This window comes from Macaca nemestrina, chromosome 15, assembly GCF_043159975.1.
Source record: "Macaca nemestrina isolate mMacNem1 chromosome 15, mMacNem.hap1, whole genome shotgun sequence".
Taxonomy (NCBI): domain Eukaryota; kingdom Metazoa; phylum Chordata; class Mammalia; order Primates; family Cercopithecidae; genus Macaca; species Macaca nemestrina.
Window position 1 is genome coordinate 109845250 of NC_092139.1, and position 26369 is coordinate 109871618.

At 53.0% G+C, this 26369-nt stretch overlaps 2 protein-coding genes and 1 long non-coding RNA gene across 5 annotated transcripts in view; 1 reads left to right on the plus strand and 2 right to left on the minus strand.

The window, feature by feature from the left end:
* LOC139358744 (uncharacterized) overlaps positions 1–7872 on the plus strand; it is a 35143-nt gene extending 27271 nt beyond the window's left edge. For all 3 annotated transcript variants that reach the window (XR_011614183.1, XR_011614185.1, XR_011614184.1), the window contains one exon: positions 495–7872. This is a non-coding gene — a long non-coding RNA (uncharacterized lncRNA). The remainder of the gene's footprint in view (positions 1–494) is intronic.
* Positions 192–4490, minus strand: CYP2D6 (cytochrome P450 family 2 subfamily D member 6). Its single transcript, XM_011712166.2, has 9 exons — positions 4311–4490; positions 3432–3603; positions 2725–2877; positions 2476–2636; positions 1871–2047; positions 1539–1680; positions 1151–1338; positions 549–690; positions 192–445 (listed from the first exon to the last, which is right to left on the minus strand). The coding sequence occupies exons 1-9, from the start codon at positions 4488–4490 to the stop codon at positions 267–269; spliced, it is 1494 nt and encodes a 497-aa protein (XP_011710468.1). The 3' UTR covers positions 192–266.
* On the minus strand, positions 6788–26242 carry LOC105464350 (cytochrome P450 2D17-like). Its single transcript, XM_011712164.3, is given in 11 exon segments — positions 6788–16425; positions 16529–16670; positions 17125–17312; positions 17517–17658; positions 17849–18025; positions 18473–18633; positions 18722–18874; positions 19424–19595; positions 21221–21273; positions 21276–22071; positions 22610–26242. Coding segments are annotated over 10 exon segments (1491 nt in total). The 5' UTR covers positions 21400–22071; positions 22610–26242; the 3' UTR covers positions 6788–16246.
* Positions 26243–26369: the final 127 nt, after the last annotated feature.

Genomic DNA, 26369 nt, shown 5'->3' on the forward strand with positions numbered 1-26369 from the left:
TTCTTGTCACCAATCTGGGCAGAGTTGGGTCAGTGGGGACATGGGATTATGGGCAAGGCTAGCTGACATCTGCTCAACCTCAACATACCTGTCTCAAACGCGGCCAGGTGGTGGGGTAAGCAGGAATGAGGCAGGGGTGGGACTGCCCTGGGGAGGACGTTCCCAACCAGGGCCTGGGCAGGGGACCCAAGTTGGAACTACCACATTGCTTTATTGTACATCAGGGCCCCTGGCTAGGGAGCAGGCTGGGGACTAGGTACCCCATTCTAGCGGGGCACAGCACAAAGCTCGTAGGGGGAAGGGGTCACCAGGAAAGCAAAGACACCATGGTGGCTGGGCCGGGGCTGTCCGGCGGGCACCGAGAAGCTGAAACGCTGCAGCAGGCAGGTGAAGAAGAGGAAGAGCTCCATGCGGGCCAGGGGCTCCCCGAGGCATGCACGGCGGCCTGTGGGGAGGGGAGGGGAGGGGTGTCAGTGAGCCTGCCTCCCGGGCAGGACCCCTGCAAGATTCCACAGAAGGGGACAGGGAGCCGGGCTCCCCACAGGCACCTGCTGAGAAAGGCAGGAAGGCCTCTGGCTTCACAAAGTGGCCCTGAGCATCCAGGAAGTGTTCGGGGTGGAAGCGGAAGGGCTTCTCCCAGACGGCCTCATCCTTCAGCACCGATGACAGGTTGGTGAAGAGCGTCGTCCCCTGGGCAGGAGATGCAGGGTGAGAGTGGGGACTGGGCTCTAAGATGTTGGTACCCCTGCCACCAAACACACGGGGGACACACACTACCTGGCACACAGCTGGACTCTCAACTAGTCCTGCACCTGAGAAGCTCCTGGGCACCCTCTCTGACCCCATGGCAGGGCGCAGTCACACCTCTCAGGGGCACCCATGCTGCCCCCTCTCCCTACAGGCATTGGGTCGTCCGACATTCTGGCAGGTCCTGATCGACAGATCAGAACCCCACTAGACTGGGGTTCTGTATGGACAGGCCAGCCCTGCCTCTACTCTGGACCCCACAACCAAGCTGGGACAGTTGATGTGATGGCATTAGGGGACTGGGTGGCCAGGGTTCCTAGACTGGGCCCACATGGCAGTGGCCATGCTGGGGCTACCACCAGGGCCTGGTGTTGAGCTGGGGTGAGGAGGGCTCCAGGCCTACCTTAGGGATGAGGAAGCCCTGTAGTTCGATGTCACGGGATGTCATATGGGTCACACCCAGGGGGACGATGTCCCCAAAGCGCTGCACCTCATGAATCACGGCAGTGGTGTAGGGCATGCGAGCCTGGTCACCCATCTCAGGTCGCCGCACCTGCCCTATCACGTCGTCGATCTCCTGTTGGACACGGCCTGGACAGACATGCGTCCCCACAATGGGTCAGCACCTAGGGGGTAGCCCTGACACTCTGCCTCCTGTGTTGGAGGAGGTCAGGCTTACAGGAGCCTTTTCAAGACTGTGCTGGGAGCCCCGGGTGTCCCAGCTAAGTTCACGGGCCCCCACCTGTACCCTTCCTCCCTCACCCCCTGCACTCGGCCCCAGCTGGACTCACGCTGCACATCCGGGTGCAGGATCATGAGCAGGAGGCCCCAGGCCAGCGTGGTCGAGGTGGTCACCATCCCAGCAGAGAACAAGTCAGCCACCACCATGCGCAGGTTCTCTTCATTGAAGCTACTCTCAGGGTTCCCCTTGGCCTGAGCAGGGCCAAGAGGGTGCTCAGGGGACATATTGGGGTAGCCCCCTAATGACCTCCCATTCTGTACCTATCAGCCCAGATGCTGCTTGCCGGGATGCCCTGGCCCCACCTTTTGCCCAGCCTCCCCTCATTCCTCCTGGGATGCTCAATCCACCACCCTTGCTCCCTACCGTGGCAGCCGCTCTCACCTTCTCCATCTCTGCCAGGAAGGCCTCAGTCAGGTCTCGGGGTGGCTGGGCTGGATCCCAGGTCATCCTGTGCTCGGTCAGCAGCTCATCTAGCTGGGTCAGGAAAGCCTTTTGGGAGCGTAGGACCTTGCCAGCCAGCCCAGGGATGCGCAGGAGGAGGGGGATGGCATTCAGCACCTACACCAGACACAGAACAGGGTCTCAATCTCTCCTGTGCTCAGTGTTCACCTGGACCAGTCTCGGGCCCCAGCTGTCTCCAGGGAAGACCCAGGGCCTGCCTGTCTCCACCACTGACCTCTCCAAGTGCCAGCCTCCACCCTCTCTCCTTGCCCTGGGCTGCCAGAACAGAAACCCAAAATCGAAATCACCATGGACAGGGGGCACAGTCCTTGGCCTTTCTTGGTGCCCCCTGACCCGGGCACACCTCTCCCATGACCTTGTCTGAGACTTCCCCTTCTCCTCCAGGCCCTTCCTCTAGCAGTGGACTCTCTAGGAATGTCCTTTCCCAAACCCTCTGCAAATCCTGTTCCTCGGAGGCCCTACTGCAGCCCTGGCACTTCTCAGGAGCTCGCCCTGCAGAGACCCCGGCGTCCATCGCTCTGCACCTCGCGCAGGAAGCCTGACTCCTCCTTCAGTGCCTCATGTGTTAGGTCAAACAGCCTGAGGAAGCGAGGGTCGTCGTACTCGAAGCGGCGCCCGTAGGTGAGGGAGGCGATCACGTTGCTCACTGCTTTATCCAGGAGGCTGTTTGGGCGAAAGGGTCGTCCTGGGGGCGGGAGATGCGGGTCAGGGGTCACCTTCCCCGTCCCCCGCCTTCCCAGTTCCTGCCTTGTGCCCCTCTGCCCATCACCCACCGGCTTGGTCGGTGAAGGCAGCACAGAGGCAGGCGGCCTCCTCGGTGACCCATTGCTCCAGCGACTTCTTGCCCAGGCCCAAGTTGCGCAAGGTAGAAACGGAGAAGCGCCTCTGCTCGCGCCACGCGGGCCCGTAACGCGCCAGGAACACCCCTAGGGGCAGGACAGGCAGGTGCGAGTGGCCATGAAGTCCTTGGCCCCACCCTCTGCCACCCACTCCAACCCAGCGCTACCCAAGGTCTCCCGCAGTCCCTCGCCTGGTCCAGCTGGGCACAGGGCCCACTCTGCTTACCTGCCTTGCTTTCCTGGCTGGGGCAGGTTTTTGCCCCACCTCTTCTCTGCCCACCCTGACCGCCTTTCCACTCAGGGAAGATCCCGCATGCCCCGCCCCACCTACACTGAGCCCACGCACAGGCGCTGACGCCGTCCCCCTCGTCGACACCTGATTCCAGCTGGGAAAGGCGCCATCCTCACCCACCTGGCTCCTGGCGGGTCTGGGCAGTGGCCCCGCCCACTCGTCACAAGCCCCGCCCTCATCCCCAGGCTCACACCTCCCCAGTGCAGGTGGTTTCCTGGCCCGCTGTCCCCACTGGCTGGCCTTTCTGTTTCACATCCACGACCCCGCGCCCTCTCCGCCCAGCTCGGACTTCGGTCACCGCCCACCCAGGGCCCACGGAAATGAGGTCTCTGTGCCCACCGCCACTTGCCTTGGGAGCGCGGCCCAAAACCCAGGACCTGGTTGATGGGCACAGGCGGGCGGTCGGCTGTGTCCTCGCCGCAGGTCACCAGAGCCTCACGCACGGCCGCCAGCCCATTGAGCACGACCACCGGTGTCCAGGCCAGCTGCAGGCTGAACACGTTCCCGAAGCGGCGCCGCAACTGCAGAGGGAGGGTCAGGGCCTCCGTCAAGCCAGGGTCCCCCCAGACTGCAGGTCCTAGTCCTATTTGAGCCTTGGGCGACCCCCGGGGATACCAGGAGTGAGCAGGTGGAAGGAGGAGACCTGGCCTCATGATCCTGAGGTGGGGGTGGGGTTCACACCTTCTATGATGGAGGAACTCAGTTTGGATGCATCACCCAGCTATGAGCTTATAAGGGTCACCAAAATTGCCGATAGACCCCAGTTAGCATCCCATTTTACAGATGATGGTCCATGCCAGTGAGCAGTGAGGCCTGAGGACCCACAGTGCAAAAGGTTTGAACCAGGTCACTGCACACCCTTCATCCTTGATTTCCTGATTTAAAGACCTGACTTTAAAAGACCCTGACTTGTCTTCCATTCGTAAGTCCTTTCCTTCTGGTGTCAGCAGAAGGGACTTTGTGCTCCATAACATATTGTGCCCAATGGGCTTGCACGCCCACTGCCAAGTCCAGCTCCACCTCCAGGCCCTTGCCCTACTCTTCCTTGGTTTTTGGAAAATCCAGTCCTTCGTACCATGCACAAATGCCCTCCCCCTGGAAGTCCCCCAAACCCGCTCCCTTCTCAGCCTGGTTTCTGGTCCAGTCTGTGGTTTCACCCACCACCCATGTTTGCTGCTGGTGGGGGATCCTCAGGACCTCTGCCACCCTCCAGGACCTCCTCCCTCACCTGGTCGAAGCAGTATGGTGTGTTCTTGAAGTCCACATGCAACAGGTTGCCCAGCCCCGGCAGTGGCAGGGGACCTGGCGGGTAGCGTGCAGCCCAGCGTTGGCGCCGGTGCATCAGGTCCACCAGGAGCAGGAAGATGGCCACTGTCACAGCCAGGGGCACCAGTGCATCTAGCTCCATAGCTGCCTTGCTGCCCCCTGGGCTCCTCTGGACACACCTGGCTCCCCCACCGCACCAGGCACAGAGGACCAGGCAGGACACTCTCAGCACACCAAGTGCGTGATCATTCCCTTATAAAGGAAGCTGATCATGGCCTTTGCCCTCTGCTGTGAGCCAACCTGCTGTTTTGATTGTACTGCCAGTGGGTACAGGGTCAGGCCAGGGCGGGTAGGGGCTGCTCCAGAGGTCCTTGCCCCTGCTGCCCGCTCCAGGCCCTTACCCAGGGTAGGGTGGTGGAGGGGCCTGGTTGGAGAAGTCACTCCCTCTCCCCACTCCCAGCTTCTCAAGCCCGCACAGGCTTCTGGGATAACCAAGGTCTCTGCACCCTGCCATCCACCTCTCTGCTAGGCTCATACACCCTAATGTGGTCACAACCCCTCCTCCAGAACATGGCCTTCCCCTTTCCTTACCCCACCTACCCGTTCCAGAGTGGCCTTTACCACCCTTATCTGTCACTGGCACTTACCTGGGGCCTTAGGGAGCTCATGATGATCAGAGGCGCCATGGGCCTGGTCCCTTCGCTTCACACTGCACTCTTGACATGCACAGACGCTATGCACACCCCTGATGGTGCACAGACCTCTTGTCCACTCCCAGACACTTGTCCACACTTGGAGGGACACGATCACACACCCACAAAATCACCCACACGAAGACAGTACTCACGTGCACACAGACTCACACTGACACTCGGCACACGCATTGTCACACACACACATACAGACCCAGCACCAAGCACTGCGCTTCTCAGCCATGCCTGAGGTTTCCTGCGTGGGATTTCTCCTGTCCAAAGGCTGCTCCCAGTGAGCCTCAAAGCTGTCGCCTGGATCCCAGCCCAGCCCGCATTCCTGGGCTCCGGCCTGGCCATGGCTTCTTGTTTGCAACAGGGCTGTTCCCAGAGCTTCCAGTTAGTAACTTGAAGGCCCTTGCCCCAGCCTGTGACAACATCCTTCAGGGCTGCCTGAGGGCCGTCGTCCTCCACTGCTTTCTGGCCTCCATGTTTCTGATTAGAAATCTGGGCCGGGCGCGGTGGCTCAAGCCTGTAATCCCAGCACTTTGGGAGGCCGAGACGGGCGGATCACGAGGTCAGGAGATCGAGACCATCCTGGCTAACCCCGTGAAACCCCGTCTCTACTAAAAAAAAAATACAAAAAACTAGCCGGGCAAGGTGGCAGGCGCCTATAGTCCCAGCTACTCGGGAGGCTGAGGCAGGAGAATGGCGTGAACCCGGGAGGCGGAGCTTGCAGTGAGCTGAGATCCGGCCACTGCACTCCAGCCTGGGCGACAGAGCGAGACTCTGTCTCAAAAAAAAAAAAGAAATCTGGTGGGAACGTTATGGAGGATCCTTTGTTCAGGATATGTTGACTTAAAAAAAAAAAAAAAAAAAAGACAGGGTCTTACTCTGTTGCCCAGGCTGGAGTGCAGTGGCAGGATCACGGCTCACTGCAGTCGCGACCTCAAGTAGACCTCCTGCCTCCCAAGTAGCTGGGACTACAGGCACCACTGAGCCCAAATAATTTTGTTTTTGAGACGGAGTTTTGCTCTTGTCGCCCAGGCTGGAGTGTAATGACGCAATCTCGGCTCACTGCAACCTCCACCTCCAGGGTTCAAGTGATTCTCCTGCCTCAGCCTCCAGAGTAGCTGGGATTACAGGCACCCACCAACCATGCCTGGCTGATTTTTTTGTATTTTTAGTAGAGACAGGGTTTCACCATGTTGGCCAGGCTGGTCTCGAACCCCTGACCTCAGGTGATCCACCTGCCTTGGCCTCCCAAAGTACTGGGATTACATGCATGCACCATCATGTCTGGCTTGGAAATGAGGTTTTGAAGCTCCAGCTGCTGGGGCTTCCTCAGGTTTCTGTGGGGCCATGCAGACTGTCTTGTTTCAAGTCTGTCTCCTAACTGGGGAGAGGGGGGATATGAACAGAACAAGTTAAAATACCACATAGCTTGCCATTCTCAGCTTCAGCCACTTTTCTTCTTTCTTTTTGTTTTTTGGTAGAAACGGGGTCTTGCTATGTTGCCCAGGCTGGTCTCCAACTCCTGGTCTCAAGAGAACCTTCCACCTCAGTCTCTGAAAGGGCTGGGATTCCAGGTCTGAGCTGCTGTGCCTGGCCCTCCATTTTTCTTGAATAAATGCTCATGGATATTTATGAGCTTTTAGTTAATTTCCAGACTTCTGAAAAAGTTGAGACTGATGTTTTTGTCAGGTTTTTCATGTCGCACAGCAAATGGTGAATTTCAATGTGTTATTTCTGCAGATGTCACAGCTCATCTGAGGGTATTTATGAGACGTAAGATGTCTTAAATGTCTGTCTTTATATGTGGCTAACAGTTTGGTTGGGTCTAGAATTCTTTTTTATTTTTTGAGATGGAGTCTTGCTCTGTTGCCCAGGCTGAAGTGCTGTGGCACAGTCCTGGTTCATGGCAACCTCCACCTCCCGGGTTCGATTCTCCTGCCCTCAGCCTCCCAAGTAGCTGGGACTACAGGCGCCCACCACACCTGGTTAATTTTTGTGTTTTTAGTAGAGACGGGGTTTCACCATGTTGGCCAGGCTGGTCTTGAACCTCTGACCTCCAGTGATCTGCCTGCCTCAGCCTCCCAAAGTGCTGGGATTACAGATGTAAGCCACCATGCTTGGCCTAGAATTCTACATTGAACATTATTTTCCTGCTGAATTTTGTCTACTGTTTTGGGGTGTCATATATGAAAAGAGGTCACTGTTGTGATGGTGCTGGTGGGACTGCCGCCTCTGGTGCGTTGGCTTGAGTTGGGCCTGAAATGTGGGCCTCCAGGCTGAGGGAGCCTCTGTGCAGTAAAGGGTCGACTCATCAGCTTGGGGAAGGCAGCATCTCTGTATCTTGAAGAAAAAAGAACAAGACCTCGACCAGTTTTTGGAAGATGAGCTGTGTGCTTTGGTAGTATTCTGCCTGGTAACAGTGTCTTTGAGTTCCTGAAGCCTTAGGCCATGCCAGTTTGCTGACAAGGTGATGTATGGTAGAGACCTTGGATCTGCCTGTATCAGTTTGACCTCTAGAGGGGGCAGGAGACTTCGTACCTAATGTCAGCCACTCAAGTACTCCATGCGTACAAGACCAACCCCCCAGAACTCCTCTGAACATGAGGGCTTGGTGGAGGTCCCTTACAGGCAGTGTCCTGTACATGTGTCACACACTGTGGCTGGGAGAATACAGCACTGTCTGTATGACTGCACTGGAAGACAACAGTGGGAATTCTGTGCTGTGTGTCTGCTGGACTCTGTCCTGGGCACCACTGACCTCTGCTGACTTTTATCTGTATCTTTTCAGTGTAATAAACCATGACAATGAGTATAACAGCATTTCTGAATTCCGTTGAGTTCTTATAGCAAATCACTGAACTGAGAGGGGCAGATCTTGGGGACTCCCGACACAGCTGGCTTCAGAAGTGTGATTCACTAGAATTACCCTCTCTGAAACTTGGTGCAAGCTTAACTTGGAAAAAGGAAGGTAAAGGAGGTGGCTGATGGAGCTTTATTCCTGCATAGTTACTGTGTCACTTATGGCATGACACAGTAGCTGCACTGTGATCAGTTATGAGAGGTAAAGTTAGTTACAGAATTTAGAAATGATGGAACCAACTCCCAAGGAGCTGGCACAGTGGATGTGTAAGGAAATGTAAAATAACAAGAAACAAGCTAAATATACAATCCCTTGGTTATTGTTGTGTGCCATTGGCTACATTGAAGTAAAGGATAGGCTGGATGTGGTGGCTCACACCTGTAATCCCAGCACTTTAGGCCAAGGCAAGAGGATCACTTGAGTCCAAGAGTTTGAGACTAGCCTGGGCAACATGGCGAGACCCTGTCACTACAAATAATTTAAAAATTAGCCGTGTGCGGTGACGCAGGTCCAAGCTACTTAGGAGCCTGAGGTGGGGGAATTCTTGAACCCAGGCAGTTGAGGCTGCAGTGAGCTGTGATCGCACACTGCACTCCAGTCTGGGCCACAGAAGGAGACCCTGTAACAGGGGGGAAAAAAAAAGAAAAAAGAAAGGGGGCAAAGCATTCATTCCACTCCTCACCCCCATGGGAACACCAAATTTTAACAACTATCTGCACACAGAAAAGCACCGTCACAAGATCCAAAACTCAGCTGAGCCATCACAGTACCTGGTTTTAACTTCATATCACAGGAAGACGCACTGATGAGGGTGGGAAAGACAGTCTTAAATCGCTGACACCACCCTGCTCCCTCACCTGCTGGCAGAGGCCATGCAGCACTGAGTCTGTGCACTTGTGGGAGGGAGAGAGCAGTGACTGGGGTGCATGACACTGGACTCAGGGCTGCCCTGTCACAGCAGAGAGCAAAGCCACGCTGGGTTCAGTCAGCACCCACACCAGAAGGGAGCATTTGGGCCAGCCCTAGCCAGAGGGGAATCGCCCATTCCAGTGGCCAGAACTTGAGTTTCTGGGCAAGCCTCACCACCACGGGTCAAAATACTCAGGGATCCTAGGTAAACTTGCAAGACAGTCTAGGACTGTGGTTCCTCAGCAATTCCTAGTACTGGGCTCGGCTCAGAGCCAGAGGACTGGGGTGGCACATGACCCAGGGAGCCAGGAGCCAGGAGCCAGGGTGGCTCAGAGAGTGCTTGCCACCCCTCCCCCAACCCCGGGGTGCAGAGCTGGCAAAACAATGAAAGTAACTCATTTCTTCTGCTCAAGGAGAGAAGAGTGACGAGTAATGAGGACTTGGTCTTGCATCTTGGATACCAGTTCAGCCACAGTAGAAGAGGACGCTGGGTAGAGGAGTGAGGTGCCCAGTTCAGGCCCTAGCTCACCAGCATTCTAGACACACCCTGGGGCAGAAGGGAACCCACTGTCTTGGAGACAAGGACCCAGCCCTGGCAGGATTCATCACCCGTGGGCCCTGAATAACCGGTAGCAATACCCAGGGAGTACACCATGGGCCTTGGGCTCTGAGACATGCTGACTTCAGGTGTGACCTGGCACACTCCCAGCTCTGGTGGCGAAAGTGAAAAAGGGAAGCAGAGGGAAGAGTAAAGGGGACTTTGTCTTGCACCCTAGGTACCAGCCTGGCCACAGTGGGGCAGAGCACGAAGGAGGCTTTTGCGGTCCCTGAGTCCAGGCCTAGGCTCTTGGACAGCATTTCTAGACCTGCCCTGGGCCAGAGGGAAGGCCATTTCCCTGCAGGGTGAGTCCCAGGGCTGGCAGCATTGACGACAAGCTGACTGAGGAGCCCTTGGGCTTTAGTGAACATCAGCTGTGGTCTGCCAGAACCCCCCACCATGGGCTGGCGGGGGTGGGGGCCACTGGAAGAGAATCCCCATCTGTGGAAAGTGGAGGGAAGAGCAGGAAGGACTTTGTATTGCAGTTTGTATTGTAAGGACTTTGTATTGTATTTTCCATTGCTTAGCTGCAATGGAATAGAAGAAGAAGCAAATTGCTAAGGTTTTTGACAATAATCTCCGGCTCCCAGACAACATTTCTGGACCCACCTAGGGACTGGGGGAACTCATCACCCTGAGGGAAGGACACAAACCTGGATGGCTTCACTACCTGCAGGTCGCAGAGCCCTAGGGCCTTGAGTGAACATAGGTGGTAGCCAGGTAGTGGTTACAGCAGACCTTGGGTGAGACCCAGTGCTATGCTGGCTTCAAGTGTGACCAGTGCAGTCCCAGTGGTGGTGGCCACAGAGGTGCCTGTATCACCACACCCCCAGCTCCAGGTGGCTCAACACAGAGAGAGAGAGAGAGACTCCATTTGTTTGGGAAAAAGTAAAGAAAGAGAACAAGAGTCTCTGCCTGCTAATCCAGACAATTCTTCCAGCTCTTATCCAAGACCAAGGCGGTACCTCTATGAGGTTTCAAAAACCACAGCGTTGGCCGGGTGGGGTGGCTCACACATGCAATCCCAGCACTTTGGGAGTCTGAGATGGGCAGATCACCTGAGGTCAGGAGTTCGAGACCAGCCTGGCCAATATGGTGAAACCCCATCTCTACTAAAAATACAAAAAATTAGCTGGATGTGGTGGTGCATGCCTGTAATCCCAGCTACTCGGGAGGCTGAGGCAGAATTGCTTGAATCCGGGAGGTGGAGGATGTAGTGAGCCGAGATCATGCCATTGCACTACAGCCTGGGCAACAACAAGAGTGAAACTCTGTCTCAAAACAAAAACAAAAACACTGCTGGGCGTAGTGGCTCACGCCTGTAATTCCAGCACTCTGGGAGGCCAAGACGGGATCACGGGGTCAGGAGATCGAGACCATCCTGGCTAACACAGTGAAACCCTGTCTCTACTAGAAAATACAAAAAATTAGACAGGCGTGGTGGCGGGTGCCTGTAGTCCCAGCTACTCGGGAGGCTGAGGCAGGAGAATGGCGTGAACCCAGGAGGCGGAGCTTGCAGTGAGCCGAGATTGCGCCACTGCACTCCAGCCTGAGCAACAGAGTGAGACTCTGTCTCAAAAAGAAAACAAAGACAAAAAACAAAAAAAACAAAAACAAAAACAAAAAAACCCCAAAACCACAGCATTATTGATCTTGGGGCCCAAGTCCCTTCAAATACCTGGAAATCATCCTCAAGAAGGACAGACATAAACAAGCCCGGACAGCAAGAACTACGATAAATACCTTACTCTTCAATGCCCAGACACCAGCAAACATCCACAAGTCTCGAGATCAGCCAGGAAAACATGACCCCACCAAACAAACTAAGGTGCCAGGGACCAATCCCAGAGAAACAGAGACATGTGACCTTACAAAGAATTCAACATAGCTGTTTTGAGGGACCTCAAGGAAATTCAAGGTAACACAGAGAAGGAATTCAGAATTCTATCAGATACATTTAACAAAGTAACTGAAATAATTAAAAAGAATCCAGAAGAAATTCTAGAGTTAAAAAATGCAACTGACATACTGAAGAATTCATCAGAGTTTTAAATCTATGGGCAAATCTATTACTAAATCATAATTAAAGTTATTAAAGCATAGGGCAAATCTACGAGTTATTGGCCTTAAAGAGGAGGTAGAGAAAGACAGAGGGGCCCGGGTGCAGTGGCTCACACTTGTAATCCCAGCATGTTGGGAGGCCGAGGCGGGTGGATCACAAGGTCAGGAGATTGAGACCAGCCTGGCCAAGATGGTGAAACCCCATCTCTACTAAAAATATGAAAATTAGCCGGGCGTCATGGCAGGGTCCTGTAATCCCAGCTACTCAGGAGGCTGAGGCAGGGAACTGCTTGAACCCAGGAGGCAGAGGTTGTAGTAAGCCAAGATTGCACCACTGCACTCCAACCTGGGCGACAAAGTGAGACTCCACCTAAAAAAAAAAAAAGAAAAAAAAATAGAAAGACATAGGGGTAGAAAGTTTATTCAAAAGGATAATAACAGAGAACATCCCAAACCTAGAGAAAGATATCAACTTTCAGGTACAAGAAGTTTATAGAACACCAAGCAGATTTAACCCAAAGAAGAAGATGACCTCAAGGCATCTGATAATTAAACTCCCAAAGGTCAAGGATAAAGAAAGGAACCTAAAAGCAGCAAGAGAAAAGAAGCAAATAACATGCAATGGAGCTCCAATACATGACATGGGGTAGTCACCTTTCCAGTGGAAACCTTACAGGCCAGGGGACAGTGGCATGACATATTTAAAGTGCTGAAGGAAAAAAAACTTTTACCCTAGAAAAGCATATCTGGCAAAAATGTCCTTCCAACAGGAAGGAGAAATAAAGACCCTCCTAGACAAACAAAAGCTGCGAGATTTCATCAACACCAGACCTATCCCACAAGAAATGCTAAAGGGAGTTTTTCAATCTGAAAAAACAGGATGTTAATGACCAAGAAGAAATCACCTAAAGGTATAAAACTCACTGGTAATAGTAAGCACACAGAAAAACAAAGTATTATAATACTGTAACTGTGGTGTGTAAACTACTCTTAATTAGAAAGACTAAATGATGAACCAATCAAAAATAATAAGTACTTTTCAAGACATAAACAATACAGTAAGACATAAAGAGGCTGGACCCGGTGGCTCACGCAGGTAATCCCAGCACTTTGGGAGGCTGAGATAGGTGGATCACCTGAGGGCAGGAGTTCGAGACAAGCCTGGCCAACATGGTGAAACCCCATCTCTATTAAAAATACAAAAAATTTAGCCGGGCATGGTGGTGGGCGCCTGCTACCCAGGAGGCTGAGGCAGGAGAATCGCTTGAACCTGGGAGGTGGAGGTTAAAGTGACCCGAGATCGTGTCACTGCACTCCAGGCTGGGCAACAGAGCAAGACTTTATCTCAAAAACAAAAAAAGACAAAGAGAAACAACAAAAAGTTAAAAAGCGCCGGGATGAAGTTCAAGTGTAGAGTTTTTATTAGTTTTTTTTTGCTTTATGTTTGTTTGTGCAATCAGTGTTAAGTTGTCATCAGTTTAAAATAATGAGTTATAAGATAATATTTGCAAGCCTCATGGCAACCTCAAATCAAAAAGCACACAGTACGTGAGACTGTGTCTCAAAAAGAAAAAACACACAATGGATACACACACACAAGAAAGCAAGAAATTAAATCATACCACCCGAGAAAATCGCCTTCATTAAAAGACAAGAAGGAAAAAAAAAAAAAAAAGAAGACCACAAAACAGTGAGAAAACAAATAACAAAAGAGCAGGAGTAAGTTCCTGCTTAGCAATAATAACATTGAATGTAAATGGACTAAACTCTCCAATACAAAGACACAGAGTAGCTGAATGGATGAAAAAGCAAGGCCCAATGCTTTGTTGCCTAGAAGACACATACTTCACCTATAAAGATACACATAGGCCGGGCGCAGTGGCTCACGCCTGTAATCTCAGCACTTTGGGAGACTGAAGTGGGCAGATCACGAGGTCAGGAGATCAAGACCATCCTGGCTAACACGGTGAAACCCCGTCTCTATGAAAAATACAAAAAATTAGCTGGGCATGGTGGCATGCACCTGTAGTCCCAGCTACTCGGGAGGCTGAGGCAGGAGAATGGCTTGAACCAAGGAGGCGGAGCTTGCAGTGAGCTGAGGTCGCGCCACTGTACTCCAGCCTGGGCGACAGAGTGAGACTCTATCTCAAAAAAAAAAAAAAAAAGATACACGTAGACTGAAAATAAAGGGATAGAAAAAGATACTCCACGCCAATGAAAAACAAAAAAGAGCAGGAGTAGCAATACTTAGACAAAATATATTTTAAGACAAAAACTGTAAGAGGAGGCTGGGCATGGTGGCTCACGCCTGTAATCCCAGCACTTTGGGAGGCTGAGGTGGGTGCATCACGAGGTCAGGAGATCGAGACCATCCTGGCTAACATGGTGAAACCCCATCTCTACTAAAAATACAAAAAATTAGCTGGGCGTGGTGGCGTGTGCCTGTAGTTCCAGCTACTCGGGAGGCTGAGGCGGGAGAATGGCTTGAACCTGGGAGGCGGAGCTTGCAGTGAGCCGAGATTGTGCCACTGCACTCCAGCCTGGGTGACAGAGTGAGACTCCCTCTCACGAGCAAAATAAAACAAACAAAAACTGCAAGAGGAGACAAAGAAGGTCATCCAGCAACAGAATATAACAATTGTAAATATATATGTACACAACACTGGAGCACATAAAGCAAATGTTATTAGAGCTAAAGAGATAGACCTTAATGCAATAATAGCTAGGGACTTCAACACCCCACATTCAGCATTGGCCGGACGTCCCAGATGAAAGCCCAGCAAGAAAACATTAGACTTAATCTGCACTACAGAACAAACGGACCTACTAGATATTTACAGAACACTTCATCCAGTCGGCAGAATGCCCGTTCTTCTCCTCAGCACATGGATCATTCTCAAGGATACACCATATGTTAGGTCACAAAGCAAGTCTTAAAACATTAAAAAAGTTAAAATAATACCAAGCATCTTCTCTGACCACAACAGAATAAAAGTAGAAATCAACAAGAGGAATTCTGGGAACTATACAAACACGTGAAAATTAAACAATATGCTCTGGAATGACCAGTGGTTCAAGGAAGAAATTAGGAAGGAAATTTGGCTGGGCACAGTAGCTCACACCTGTAATCCCAGCACTCTGGGAGGCTGAGGCAGCCAGATGACCTGAGATCAGGAGTTTGAGACCAGTCTGGCCAACATGGTGAAAACCCCGTTTCTACAAAAAATAAAAAATTAGCAGAGCATGGTGGCATGTGCCTGCAGTTCCAGCTACTAGGGAGGCTGAGATGGGAGGATTGCTTGAACCCGGGAAGTCAAGGCTGCGGTGAGCCCTGATGGCATCACTGCACTCCAGCCTCGGTGACAGAGCAAGACTCTGTCTCAAGAAAACAAACAAAAAAACCACACACACACACACACACACACACACACACACACAGATGCTCAAACTAGTATCATTTTGCTGTTAGAGTCAAGAGGGGTGGCCTGTGTAGTAAAAACGGCGGAAGTCATTCCTTGCACAATGCAAACCATTGGACCAAGAGTCCAAACTGACTCTTGACAGGCTGTTGGGAGATATCTGCTAAGGCCTTGGAATGTCCTGCCTGAAGTAGTGCCTTTGTACATAGCTGGGGCCTTGGATCATACAACACAGTTTATGCCAACAATGTGACCGGGGGTGGGGCCCTTGGCCTGTATCCATCTGACTTCAGGAGGGGCTAGAGACTGAGTAACTGAGGTCAGCCATGTTGGGGGGCTCAAGCCTAGGTTTTTGTGTCCCAACAAAAACCCTGGACACCAAGGCTCAGGTGAGCTTCCATGGCTGGTAGTGCTCTCTATGTCACTTGCTGTTGGGGGAGAATTAAGCACTGCCTGTAGGAGTCCACCAGGAAAGAGAGCTGCAGCCTCAGCCTGGTTATTCTGGACTGTGGCCCCGTGCCTTTCATCTTTGCTGACTTTAATCTGTACGCTTCTCTGTAATAAACTGTAACAGGAAGGATAACAGCTTTTCTAGGTCTGTGAGACCTTCTAGCAAATCACCGAACCTGAGGGTGGTCTGGGGGACCACAACACAGTCTCCCACCCTAGCCAGGGAATGGGCTGATTCCTGGCATATGCCTATTCATATCCGCCCAGCCAAGACATATGCATGCACTTTGTTGCCAAGCCAGGCAGCCAGTGATGGGTCTCTGGGCGTGACGTGGGGGTAGGCTGTCGCCTGCTGAGAATCACTATGCCTGTATCTCAAGTCAAGTCAGGTGTCCAGGTAAGAATGAATGAGGTGAGGCCAGTCTCGGTGGCTCACACTTGTAATCCCAGCACTTTGGGAGGCTGAGGGTGGTGGGTCGCCTGAAGTCAGGAGTTTGAAACCAGACTGGCCAACATGGCGAAACCCATCACTACTAAAAAGACAAAAATTAGCCAGGGGTGGTAACGGGTGCCTGTAATCCCAGCTACTCGGGAAGCTGATGCACGAGAATTGCTTGAACTCGGGAGGTGGAGGTTGCAATGAGCTGAGACTGCACCACTGCACTCCAGCCTGGGTGACAGAGCAGACTCCATCTCCAAAAAAAAAAAAAAAAAAGAATGAGGTGACAGGGTGACAGGTGAGGGGTGAGCGCTGACATCAGGCGGGTGACTCAACACAACCAGGACCTTGGCAGGGGCCCAGAATGGATTCAGAAACCAAGTGGGAGCCACTAGATTCATTTTCTGTACAACAGGGTCCCAGCTGAGGAGCAAGTTGGGGGGGCTTGATGCGCAACTCTAGCGGGGCACAGCACAAAGCTCGTAGGGGGAAGGGGTCACCAGAAAGCCAACGACATGAGAGTGGCTGGGCCGGGGCTGTCCGGCGGGCGCCGAGAAGCTGAAACGTTGCAGCAGGCAGGTGAAGAAGAGGAAGAGCTCCATGCGGGCCAGGGGCTCCCCGAGGCATGCACGGCGGCCTGTGGGGAGGGGAGGGGAGGGGTGTCAGTGACCCTGCCTCCCGGGCAGGACCCCTGCAAGATTCCACAGAAGGGGACAGGGAGCCGGGCTCCCCACAGGCACCTGCTGAGAAAGGCAGGAAGGCCTCTGGCTTCACAAAGTGGCCCTGAGCATCCAGGAAGTGTTCAGGGTGGAAGCGGAAGGGCTTCTCCCAGACGGCCTCATCCTTCAGCACTGATGACAGGTTGGTGAAGAGCGTCGTCCCCTGGGCAGGAGATGCAGGGTGAGAGTGGGGACTGGGCTCTAGGATGGTGGGACCCCTGCCACCAAACGCACGGGGGACACACACTGCCTGGCACACAGCTGGACTCTCAACTAGTCCGGCACCCGAGAAGCTCCTGAGCACCCTCTATGACCCCATGGCAGGGCGCAGTCACACCTCCTGGGGGTGCCCACACTGCCCCCTCTCCCTACAGGCACTGGGGTCCTCCAATATTCTGGCAGGTCCTGATCTGTCTTCCCTACTAGACTGGGGCTCTGTATGGACAGGCCAGCCCTGCCTATACTCTGCACCCCACACCCAGGCTGGGACAGTTGATGTGGTGGCATTGAGGACTGGGTGGCCAGGGTTCCTAGACTGGGCCCACCTGGCAGTGGCCATGCTGGGGCTACCACCAGGGGCTGGTGCTGAGCTGGGGTGAGGAGGGCTCCAGGCCTACCTTAGGGATGAGGAAGCCCTGCACTTCGATGTCACGGGATGTCATGTGGGGCATATTCAGGGGAACAATGTCCCCAAAGCGCTGCACCTCGTGAATCACGGCAGTGGTGTAGGGCATGCGAGCCTGGTCACGCATCTCTGGTCGCCGCACCTGCCCTATCACGTTGTCGATCTCCTGTTGGACACAGCCTGGACAGACATGCGAACCCACAATGGGTCAGCACTCAGGGGACCAGCCCTGACCCTCTCCTGCCTCCTGTGTTGGAGGAGGTCAGGCTTACAGGAGACTGGTCAAGCCTGTGCTGGGAGCCCTGGGTGTCCTAGCTAAGCTCAGGGGCTCCCGCCTGTACCCTTCCTCCCTTGCCCCCTGCACTTGGCCCCAGCTGGACTCACGCTGCACATCCGGGTGCAGGACCATGAGCAGGAGGCCCCAGGCCAGCGTGGTCGAGGTGGTCACCATCCCAGCAGAGAACAGGTCAGCCACCACCATGCGCAGGTTCTCTTCATTGAAGCTGCTCTTGGGGCTCCCCTTGGCCTGAGCAGGGCCGAGAGGGTACTCGGGGACACAGCGGGAAAGCCCCCAAATGTCCTCCCATTCTGCACCTGTCAGCCCAGGTGCCACTCACCAGGTAATCCAGCGGCCCCACCTTTTGCCTGGCCACTCCTCATTCTTCCCAGGAGCTCAACCCACCACCCTTGGTCCTCACCATGGCAGCCGCTCTCACCTTCTCCATCTCTGCCAGGAAGGCGTCAGTCAGGTCTCGGGGTGGCTGGGCTGGGTCCCAGGTCATCCTGTGCTCGGTCAGCAGCTCATCCAGCTGGGTCAGGAAAGCCCTTTGGGAGCGTAGGACCTTGCCAGCCAGCGCTGGGATGCGCAGGAGGAGGGGGACGGCATTCAGCACCTACACCAGACACAGAACGGGGTCTCAATCTCTCCTGTGCTCTGTGTTCACCTGGACCAGTCTCAGGCCCCAGCTGTCTCCAGGGAAGACCCAGGGCCGGCCTGTCTCCACCACTGACCTCCCCAAGTTCCTCCTCAAGTACCAGCCTCCACCCTCTCTCCTTGCCTTGGGCTGCCAGAGGAGAAATCTAAAATAAAAATCTCTAATGTGGACAGGAGGCACAGGGTCCTTGGCCTTTCTTGGTGCCCCCTAACCCAGGCATATCTCTCCCCTGACGGTGTCTGAGATTTCTCCTCCTCCTCCAGGCCCTTCCTCTAGCAGTGAGCTCTCCTGGAATATCCTTTCCCAAACCCTTCTATGCAAACCCACTCCTCTGAGGCCCCGCTGCAGCCCGGGCACCTCTCAGGAGCTCGCCCTGCAGAGACCCTGCGGTCCCTCGCTCTGCACCTCGCGCAGGAAGCCCGACTCCTCCTTCAATCCCTCCTGTGCTAGGTTCAGCAGCCTGAGAAAGCGAGGGTCGTCGTACTCAAAGCGGCACCCGCAGGTGAGGGAGGCAATTACGTTGCTCGCCGCTTTGTCCAGGAGGCCATTGGGGCGAAAGGGGCATCCTGGGGGCGGGAGATGCGGGTCAGGGGTCGCTTTCCCCGTCCCCCACCTTCCCAGTTCCCGCCTTGTGCCCCTCTGCCCATCACCCACCGGCTTGGTCGGCGAAGGCGGCACAGAGGCAGGCGGCCTCCTCGGTCACCCACTGCTCCAGCGACTTCTTGCCCAGGCCCAAGTTGCGCAAGGTAGACACGGAGAAGCGCCTCTGCTCGCGCCACGCGGGGCCATAGCGCGCCAGGAACACCCCTGGGGGTGGGATGGACACGTGGGCGTGGCCATGAAGGCCTTGGCCCCGCCCTCCACCACCCACTACAACCCTGTGGTTTTCCTGGTCTTCCGTGGTCCCTGTGGTCCCTTGCTGCATCCAGCAGGGCACCAGGCCTGCTCTTTGCTCACCTACCTTGCTTGGGTCTTGGCCCCACCTTGGCTCTTCCGACCCTGACTGCCTTTCCACTCAGGGAAGATCCCGCCCGCCCCGCCCTGCCCATATTGAGCCCGCAGCACAGCTGGGACACGGGCTTCCAGTTGGGAAAGGCTCGGGCTGCTCTTAACCAGGATCCTGGCAGGTCTGTGCAGTTGCCCCACCCACTCACCACAAGCCCCGCCTCCTCCCGCCCACACACTCGCACCTCCCCAGTGGAAGTGGTTTCCCGGTCCGCTGTCCCCAACCCACTCTCTGGCCTTTTTCTGTGTCCCAACTCCACGACCCCGCGCCCTCTCGGCACAGCTTGGGCTACGGTCACCGCCCACTCAGGGCCCACGGAAACGAGGTGTCTGTCCCCCACCGCCGCTTGCCTTGGGAGCGCGGCCCGATGCCCAGGACCTGGTAGATGGGCACAGGCGGGCGGTCGGCAGTGTCCTCGCCGCAGGTCACCAGCGCCTCGCGCACGGCCGCCAGCCCATTGAGCACGACCACCGGCGTCCAGGCCAGCTGCAGGCTGAACACGTCCCCGAAGCGGCGCCGCAGCTGTAGAGGGAGGGTCAGGGCCTCCGTCAAGCCGGGGTCCCCCCAGACTGCAGGTCCTAGTCCCAAGTGAGCCTTGGGCGACCCCCGGGGCTACCAGGAGTGAGCAGGTGCAAGGAGGAGACCCGGCCTCCTGATCCTGGGGCGTGGGGGTCACACCTTCTACGATGGAGGAACTCAGTTTGAATGCGTCACCCAGCTGTGACTTTGCAAGAGTCACCGAAATTGCCAATAGGCCCCAGTTAGCATCCCATTTTACAGCTGATGGTCCATGCCGGTGAGCAGTGAGGCCTGAAGACCCACAGTGCAAAAGGTTTGAACTGGGTCACTATATCCCTTCATCCTCGATTTCTAACTTACTCATTTCTTTTTTTTTTTTTTTTTTTTTTTTTTGAGACGGAGTCTCGCTCTGTAGCCCAGGCTGGAGTGCAGTGGCCGGATCTCAGCTCACTGCAAGCTCCGCCTCCCGGGTTCACGCCATTCTCCGGCCTCAGCCTCCCGAGTAGCTGGGACTACGGCGCCCGCCACCTCGCCCGGCTAGTTTTTTGTATTTCTTAGTAGAGACGGGGTTTCACCGTGTTAGCCAGGATGGTCTCGATCTCCTGACCTCGTGATCCACCCGTCTCGGCCTCCCAAAGTGCTGGGATTACAGGCTTGAGCCACCGCGCCCGGCCAACTTACTCATTTCTTTAGACCATGTCTGGCTCTGTCACCCAGGTTGGAGTGCAATGTTACGATCTTGGCTCACTACAACCTCCACCTCCCAGGTTCAAGCAATTCTCCTGCCTCAGTCTCCCGAGTAGCTGGGATTACAGGTGCCCGCCACCGCACCCAGCTAATTTTTGTATTTTTAGTAGAGACAGGTTTCACCATGTTGGCCAGGCTGGTCTCGAACTCCTGACCTTGTGATTCCCCCGCCTCAGTCTCCCAAGATGCTGGGATTACAGGTGTGAGCCACCGTGCCCAGCCATTGATTTGTTATTTATTCATTTATTTAGACATTGTGTGGCTCTGTCACCCAGGTTGCAGTGCAATGGCACAATCTCCGCTCACTACAACCTCTGCCTCCTAGGTTCAAGCAATTCTGCCTTAGCCTCCCGAGTAGCTGGGATTAAAGGCATGTACCACTGTGCCCAGCTAATTTTTTGTATGTTTAGTATAGACGGGGTTTCGCCATGTTGGCCAGACTTGTCTGGAACTCCTGACCTCAGGTGATCCATCCACCTTGGCTTCCCTAAGTGTTGGGATTACAGGTGTGAGGCACCACGCGCAGCCTGATTTCCTGATTTAAACGGCACATAGGACCCTCACTTGTCTTCCATTCCCAGGGCCTTTCCTTCTGGTGTCAGCAGAAGGGACTTTGTACTCCATAACATATGCTGCCCAATGGGATTGCACGCCCATTGCCAAGTCCAGCCCCACCTCCAGGCCCTTGCCCCACTTTTTCTTGGCCTTTGGAAAATCTCATCTTTCATGCCATGCATAAATGCCCTCCCCCAGGAAGTCCCTCAAATCTGCTTCCCCTTCTCAGCCTGGCTTCTGGTCCAGACTGTGGCTCTACCCACCACGTTTGCTGGTGGTGGAGGATCCTTAGGATGTCTGCCACCCCCCAGGACCTCCTCCCTCACCTGGTCGAAGCAGTATGGTGTGTTCTTGAAGTCCACATGCAGCAGGTTGCCCGCCCCGGCAGTGGCAGGGGACCTGGCGGGTAGCGTGCAGCCCAGCGTTGGCGCCGGTGCATCAGGTCCACCAGGAGCAGGAAGATGGCTACTGTCATGGCCAGGGGCACCAGTGCATCCAGCCCCATGACTGCCTTGCTGCCCACTGGGCTCCTCTAGACACACCTGGCTCCCCCACCCCACCAGCCACAGAGGACCAGGCAAGACACTCTCAGCACATGAAGTGCATGATCATTCCCTTATAAAGGAAACTGATCATGGCCTTTGCCCTCTGCTGTGAGCCAACCTGCTGTGTTGACTGTGCTGCCAGTGGGTGCAGGGTTAGGCCAGGGTGGGTAGGGGCTGCTCCAGAGGTCCTTGACCCTGCTGCTTGCTCTTGGTGCCTACCCAGGTTAGGGTGATGGGTGAGAAGTGACCTGGCATGAGCTCCACCCAAGCTGGCGATATGGGTTGTACTGGGTGCTGAGCTGTGTACTGGGAGCATGGCGGAAAGGCTGTGAGTGGACCAATGCCCCACTGTAATCACGACCTTGAGGAGCAGGAAGGTAACATAGCTGACATGAGAAGCCAGCGGTACCATGAGGGTCATGGGGACTCCGCCCCAGGCTGGAACAGGACTTTCTGGGAAGGATTCATGGAGAACTTTGTCTAGCTGACTGAGGGGCTGCCTAGCACTGTAGGCCACAGCACTGGCAGTGGGAAAAAGCCACCCCTGGAATTTCCTGTGCAGGTGGCCTGAGGGGCAGCAGGAGGCCAGCAGCTGGAGCCTAGGTCTTTTCAGGTCTGGATGAAGACTGGATCTGGGGAACAAAAGGCAGGGAGAACAGTTTATTTAAAATTAAAAAAAAAAAAAAAATTAAAAAGTTTTTTTGAGAGACAGGGGCTTGCTCTGTTGCCCACGCTGGAGTGCAGAGGTGTGATCAAAGCTCACTGCAGCCTCAAACTCCTGTGCTCAGTCAAGAGATCCTCCTATTTTCGCCTCCCAAGTAGCTGGAACTACAGGTGCACACCATTATGCTTGGCTAATTTTTTTGTTGAGATGGGTTCTATGTTGCCCACTCTGGTCTTGAACTCCTGGCTTCAAGTGATCCTCCTGCGTTGGTCTCCCAAAGTGTTGGGATTAGAGGCATGAGCCACCTGACCCAACAGAAGTTTTGAGGCCACTCAACTGACAAAGAGAGCAAGACCCATGTCCATCTGGGGACTTCTCAGATCTGGCTTGTCGCCTCCCAAATTGGCCTCAACTGAATGAATGTTCCTGTCCTATGTGGCAGCACCCTTCTACCTTGGACTGTGAGATAATCAAGGTGCAGGGACCGGTGGCCCTTTATACATTACCTGTATGCACTCTTGGCCTTTTGAGGTGTCAGACCCCCCGCTCAAGCAGTCATCATGATGGGGGTATGAATGGCAGGGACAGGCATGCCTGCAACGTAGGCAGTGTCCTCCCGAGTGCCCTCTTTACCAGCCAGAGGCCTGTAATTCAAGATACAGCAGCATGAGGAAAACCTTCGATAATGATGCCTATGGCCTTTTCCAATCATTGTGCACCTGTGGCTTCCATTGATAGGGCACTTATGTGCCAGAAACTGCTGGTCAGACTGTGTGTGCTCCAGCTCATTAATCCTCCCACAGCCCCCTAAGGAGGTGGTTTTATGGTCCCCAAGGCAGAGACCAAGGTTCAGAGATTACATAACAAGGTTCAAGTCACAGAGCGGTGTTAGAGTATACGTCTAAAGTGTATGCTGAGCTACTACTCTATACTGTTTGGACATTACATTCTATTAATGGTCAGTATAGAAGTTTCTGGGATTATTTTTAGGGAACAGATCCAACCTGCCTTCCCTCAACACTGGGACTGCTTGTGTCACGGTGAAAAGTGCACTGTGCCCTGGCAGGCCCTCTGGACGTTGCCAAGTGAGATGGTGTGAAAATACATCAGCAAGTGGTAGACTAGGAAACTCCGGGCTCATTCTCCTGGAGAGCTCAGGGTTAACAAAGCTATAGGAACCAAAACATCATTGTGAGAATTCTAGAGACTAGTTAGGACGCTGCAATGCCAGCTGACGCAGAGCCAGGAAGGGACTGCATTGGAAGGGTAGTAAAGTTGAGCATTTTACTTGTTCTTGCCCTTCCCCCTGCCAGGCACAGCAATGCCACTGGGAGGGACCCTCCAATTCCCAGCTCCTCCCATGGGACAGGTTTCTGTTGGGTCTGACTCATCCCCGAGTGCTGAATGGCAGGGTCTGCCCTCAGAGCAGCACCTCTGAGTTTCCACAGCTGCAAGAGGGTGGGATTATGGGCAGTGGAATAGTTATCTCTGGGTATCCTGGAGGGGATTGGTGCCTGGATCCCCGGTAAATACTGAAATCCAAGGATGCTCAAGTTCCTTATGTAAAATTGCATAGTATACCTATGCATATGCTCCTGTATACTTTAAATCATCTCTAGATTATTTATAATACCTAATACAGTGTAAATACTATGTAAATAGTTGCTATACTGTACTGCTCTTATTTGTATTTTTAGTTGTTATGCTTTTTTTCCAAGTATCTTCGATGTGTGGCTGAGTTTGTGGATGTGGAGCCTGTGGGTACTGAGGGCTGCCTGTACCCTAGAAACAGAGATGGAAAGTCCAGGGGCAGGATGGGCCTGCAGGGGGGCAGTTTAATGGGTAAAGTTTCAGTTTCATAAAATGAAAAAGTTCTGAAGATTGGTTGCACAACAATGTGAACACACTTAACACCACTAAACTGTACCATAACTGTTATGATGGTAAATTTTTTTAGCCACAATTTAAAAACTTTTAAAGTTATTCAAAAAATAAATGGCCACATACACACCTGTTAGAATGGCTTAAATCCAGAACACTGACACCACCAAATGCTGGCAAGGATGTGGACCATCAGGAACTCTCATTCATTGCTGGTGGGAGTACAAAATGGTACAGATACTTTGGAAGACAGTTTGGCAATTTCTTTTCCATTCTTCAATTTTTTTTTTTTTTTTTTTTTTTGAGTCTCAGTCACTCTGTTACCCAGGCTAGGAGTGCAGTGGTGTGATCTCAGCTCACTGGAACCTCTGCCTTCTAGGTTCAAGCAATCCTCCCACCTCAGCCTCCCGAGTAGCTGGGACTGCAGGCATGAACCGTGTCCGGCTGATTTTTGTACTTTTAGTAGAGACAGGGTTTCACCATGTTGGCCAGGCTGGTCTCAAACTCCTGACCTCAGGTGATCCAGACAGTTTGGCAATTTTTTACAAAACTAGACATACTCTTACCATACAATCCACCAACTGTGCTTCCTGTACTTACCCAAAGGAGTTGAGACCTTATGCCCACACAAAAACCTGCAAAGGGATGTTTACAGCAGCTTCATCTTTAGTTGTCAGAACTTGAAAGCAACCAAGATGTTCTTCAGCAGGTGAATGGATAAACTGTGGTACAGCCAATGGAATTATTTATCACTAAAAAGAAACAAGCTATCAAGTCATGAAAAGACATGGTTGAACCTTAAATGCACATTACTAAGTGGATGAAGCCAATCTAAAAAGGCTACCTACTATATAATCTCAACTATATGACACTTTGGAAAAGGCGTAACTTTGGAAAAAGGCTCAGTAGTGAGGGACTGGGGGGAAGGAAGAATGAACAGTGGGACAGAGGATCCCTGGGGCAGTGAAACTACTCTGGATAATGGTGGGTCCACGTCTTTTTTTTTGAGACAGGATTTTGCTGTTGCCCAGGCTGGAGTGTGGTGGCGCGATCACGGCTCACTGCAGCCTCGACCTCCTGGGCTCAAGCAATTCTCCCATCTCAGCCTCCCAAATAGCTGAGACTACAAGCGTGCATCATCACGCCTGGCTAATTTTTGTATTTTTATGTAGAGAGGGGGTTTTGCCCAGGCTGTTCTCGAATTCAAGCCTTGATCTGCCCACCTGAGCCTCCCAAAATGCTGGGATTATAGGCATGAGCCACCACGCCCTGCCAGATCCAGGTCTTCACACACTTGTCAAAAGCCATAAAATGTACACCACCAGGAGTGGCCCCTAGTATAAACTATGGACTTTGGGTGATAACAACGTATCCATCAATTGTAACAAATGTGCCACTCTGGATGGGATGTTGATAGAGGGGAAGGTATGCATATGGGGGTAAGGGGTTATATAGGAACTCTCTGTACCTTCAGCTTAATCCTGCTGTGAACATAAAACTGCTTTAACAAAATCAATTAAAACACTGAAGGAACTAAAAGGCACTTGAGCAGTTGAGGCGAACTGCAGAAGGCAGAAGCGAGTCAGGAGGCATGTGCATATCACTGCCACTCCCCAGTGAAGGTCATTTCTGAAGTCAATTTAAGGAAAGACCTAGAACAATCGCAAGTACTCCACTCAAGCCAATCAAAAGGGGACAAAACAATAAAAGGCAAAATGACAAACATTTGCTGTCAGGAAAATATTTTCCTCAAGATACGTATTTTTCAAGTTTTGTGGTTTAGCCCTTGACACCTGAAATCTATCATTTTAACTGTATTAATGCCAAGACCAGAATGAGAATGCAACTAGCTCAAAAAAGCCATCATTTCTATGCAGGTCCTGTTCAGTTGCCCAAGCTTGGTCCTATGGCCGACACAATGCACCCACCCACACCTCCATCCTGGCGGAGTGAAATGAGAAATGGACTGCTTCATGTAGCGATTAAAACACCATTAATCTGCCATTTCTGCTGCCCTAAATTGATGAACACAGAACTCATTTATAATTGCTTATTTCTACTTCACAACATTCCTTCCAGTATTTCTACTCTCTAAAAAAGTCCATTAACATTCCATTATTTTTTTATAACCCTTAATGTTGATTGGAAATATGTCCTCGTATCAACTTGAATAAATCTGACTGTCCCCATACACTGGCCACACTCTACCTGCCCAGAGGAGTGGCGGAAGAACCCTGAATTTTGTTTGCTTCCCAACTGCGTGGCCATCGAGAGGCTAGGAATGGGACAGACCGGATCTGATCATGGCCTCCTCTGGAGAACCAGAGCTACCCTTTGGGGGTTAGAATGGGAGAAGGAAGAGACGCATTCGCTTTAAATTAAACA

What these genes read in the sequence shown, in the direction of transcription:
- CYP2D6 (XM_011712166.2), bottom strand. Translation starts at nt 4,490, where the DNA reads ATGGAGCTAGATGCACTGGTGCCCCTGGCTGTGACAGTGGCCATCTTC. An exon ending in TTTTGGGCCGCGCTCCCAAG is followed by an intron (nt 2,878 to 3,431) that starts GCAAGTGGCGGT and finishes TCCTGCCCCTAG; the next exon opens with GGGTGTTCCTGGCGCGTTAC. An exon ending in TCCTGGCAGAGATGGAGAAG is followed by an intron (nt 1,681 to 1,870) that starts GTGAGAGCGGCT and finishes GGCCCTGCTCAG; the next exon opens with GCCAAGGGGAACCCTGAGAG.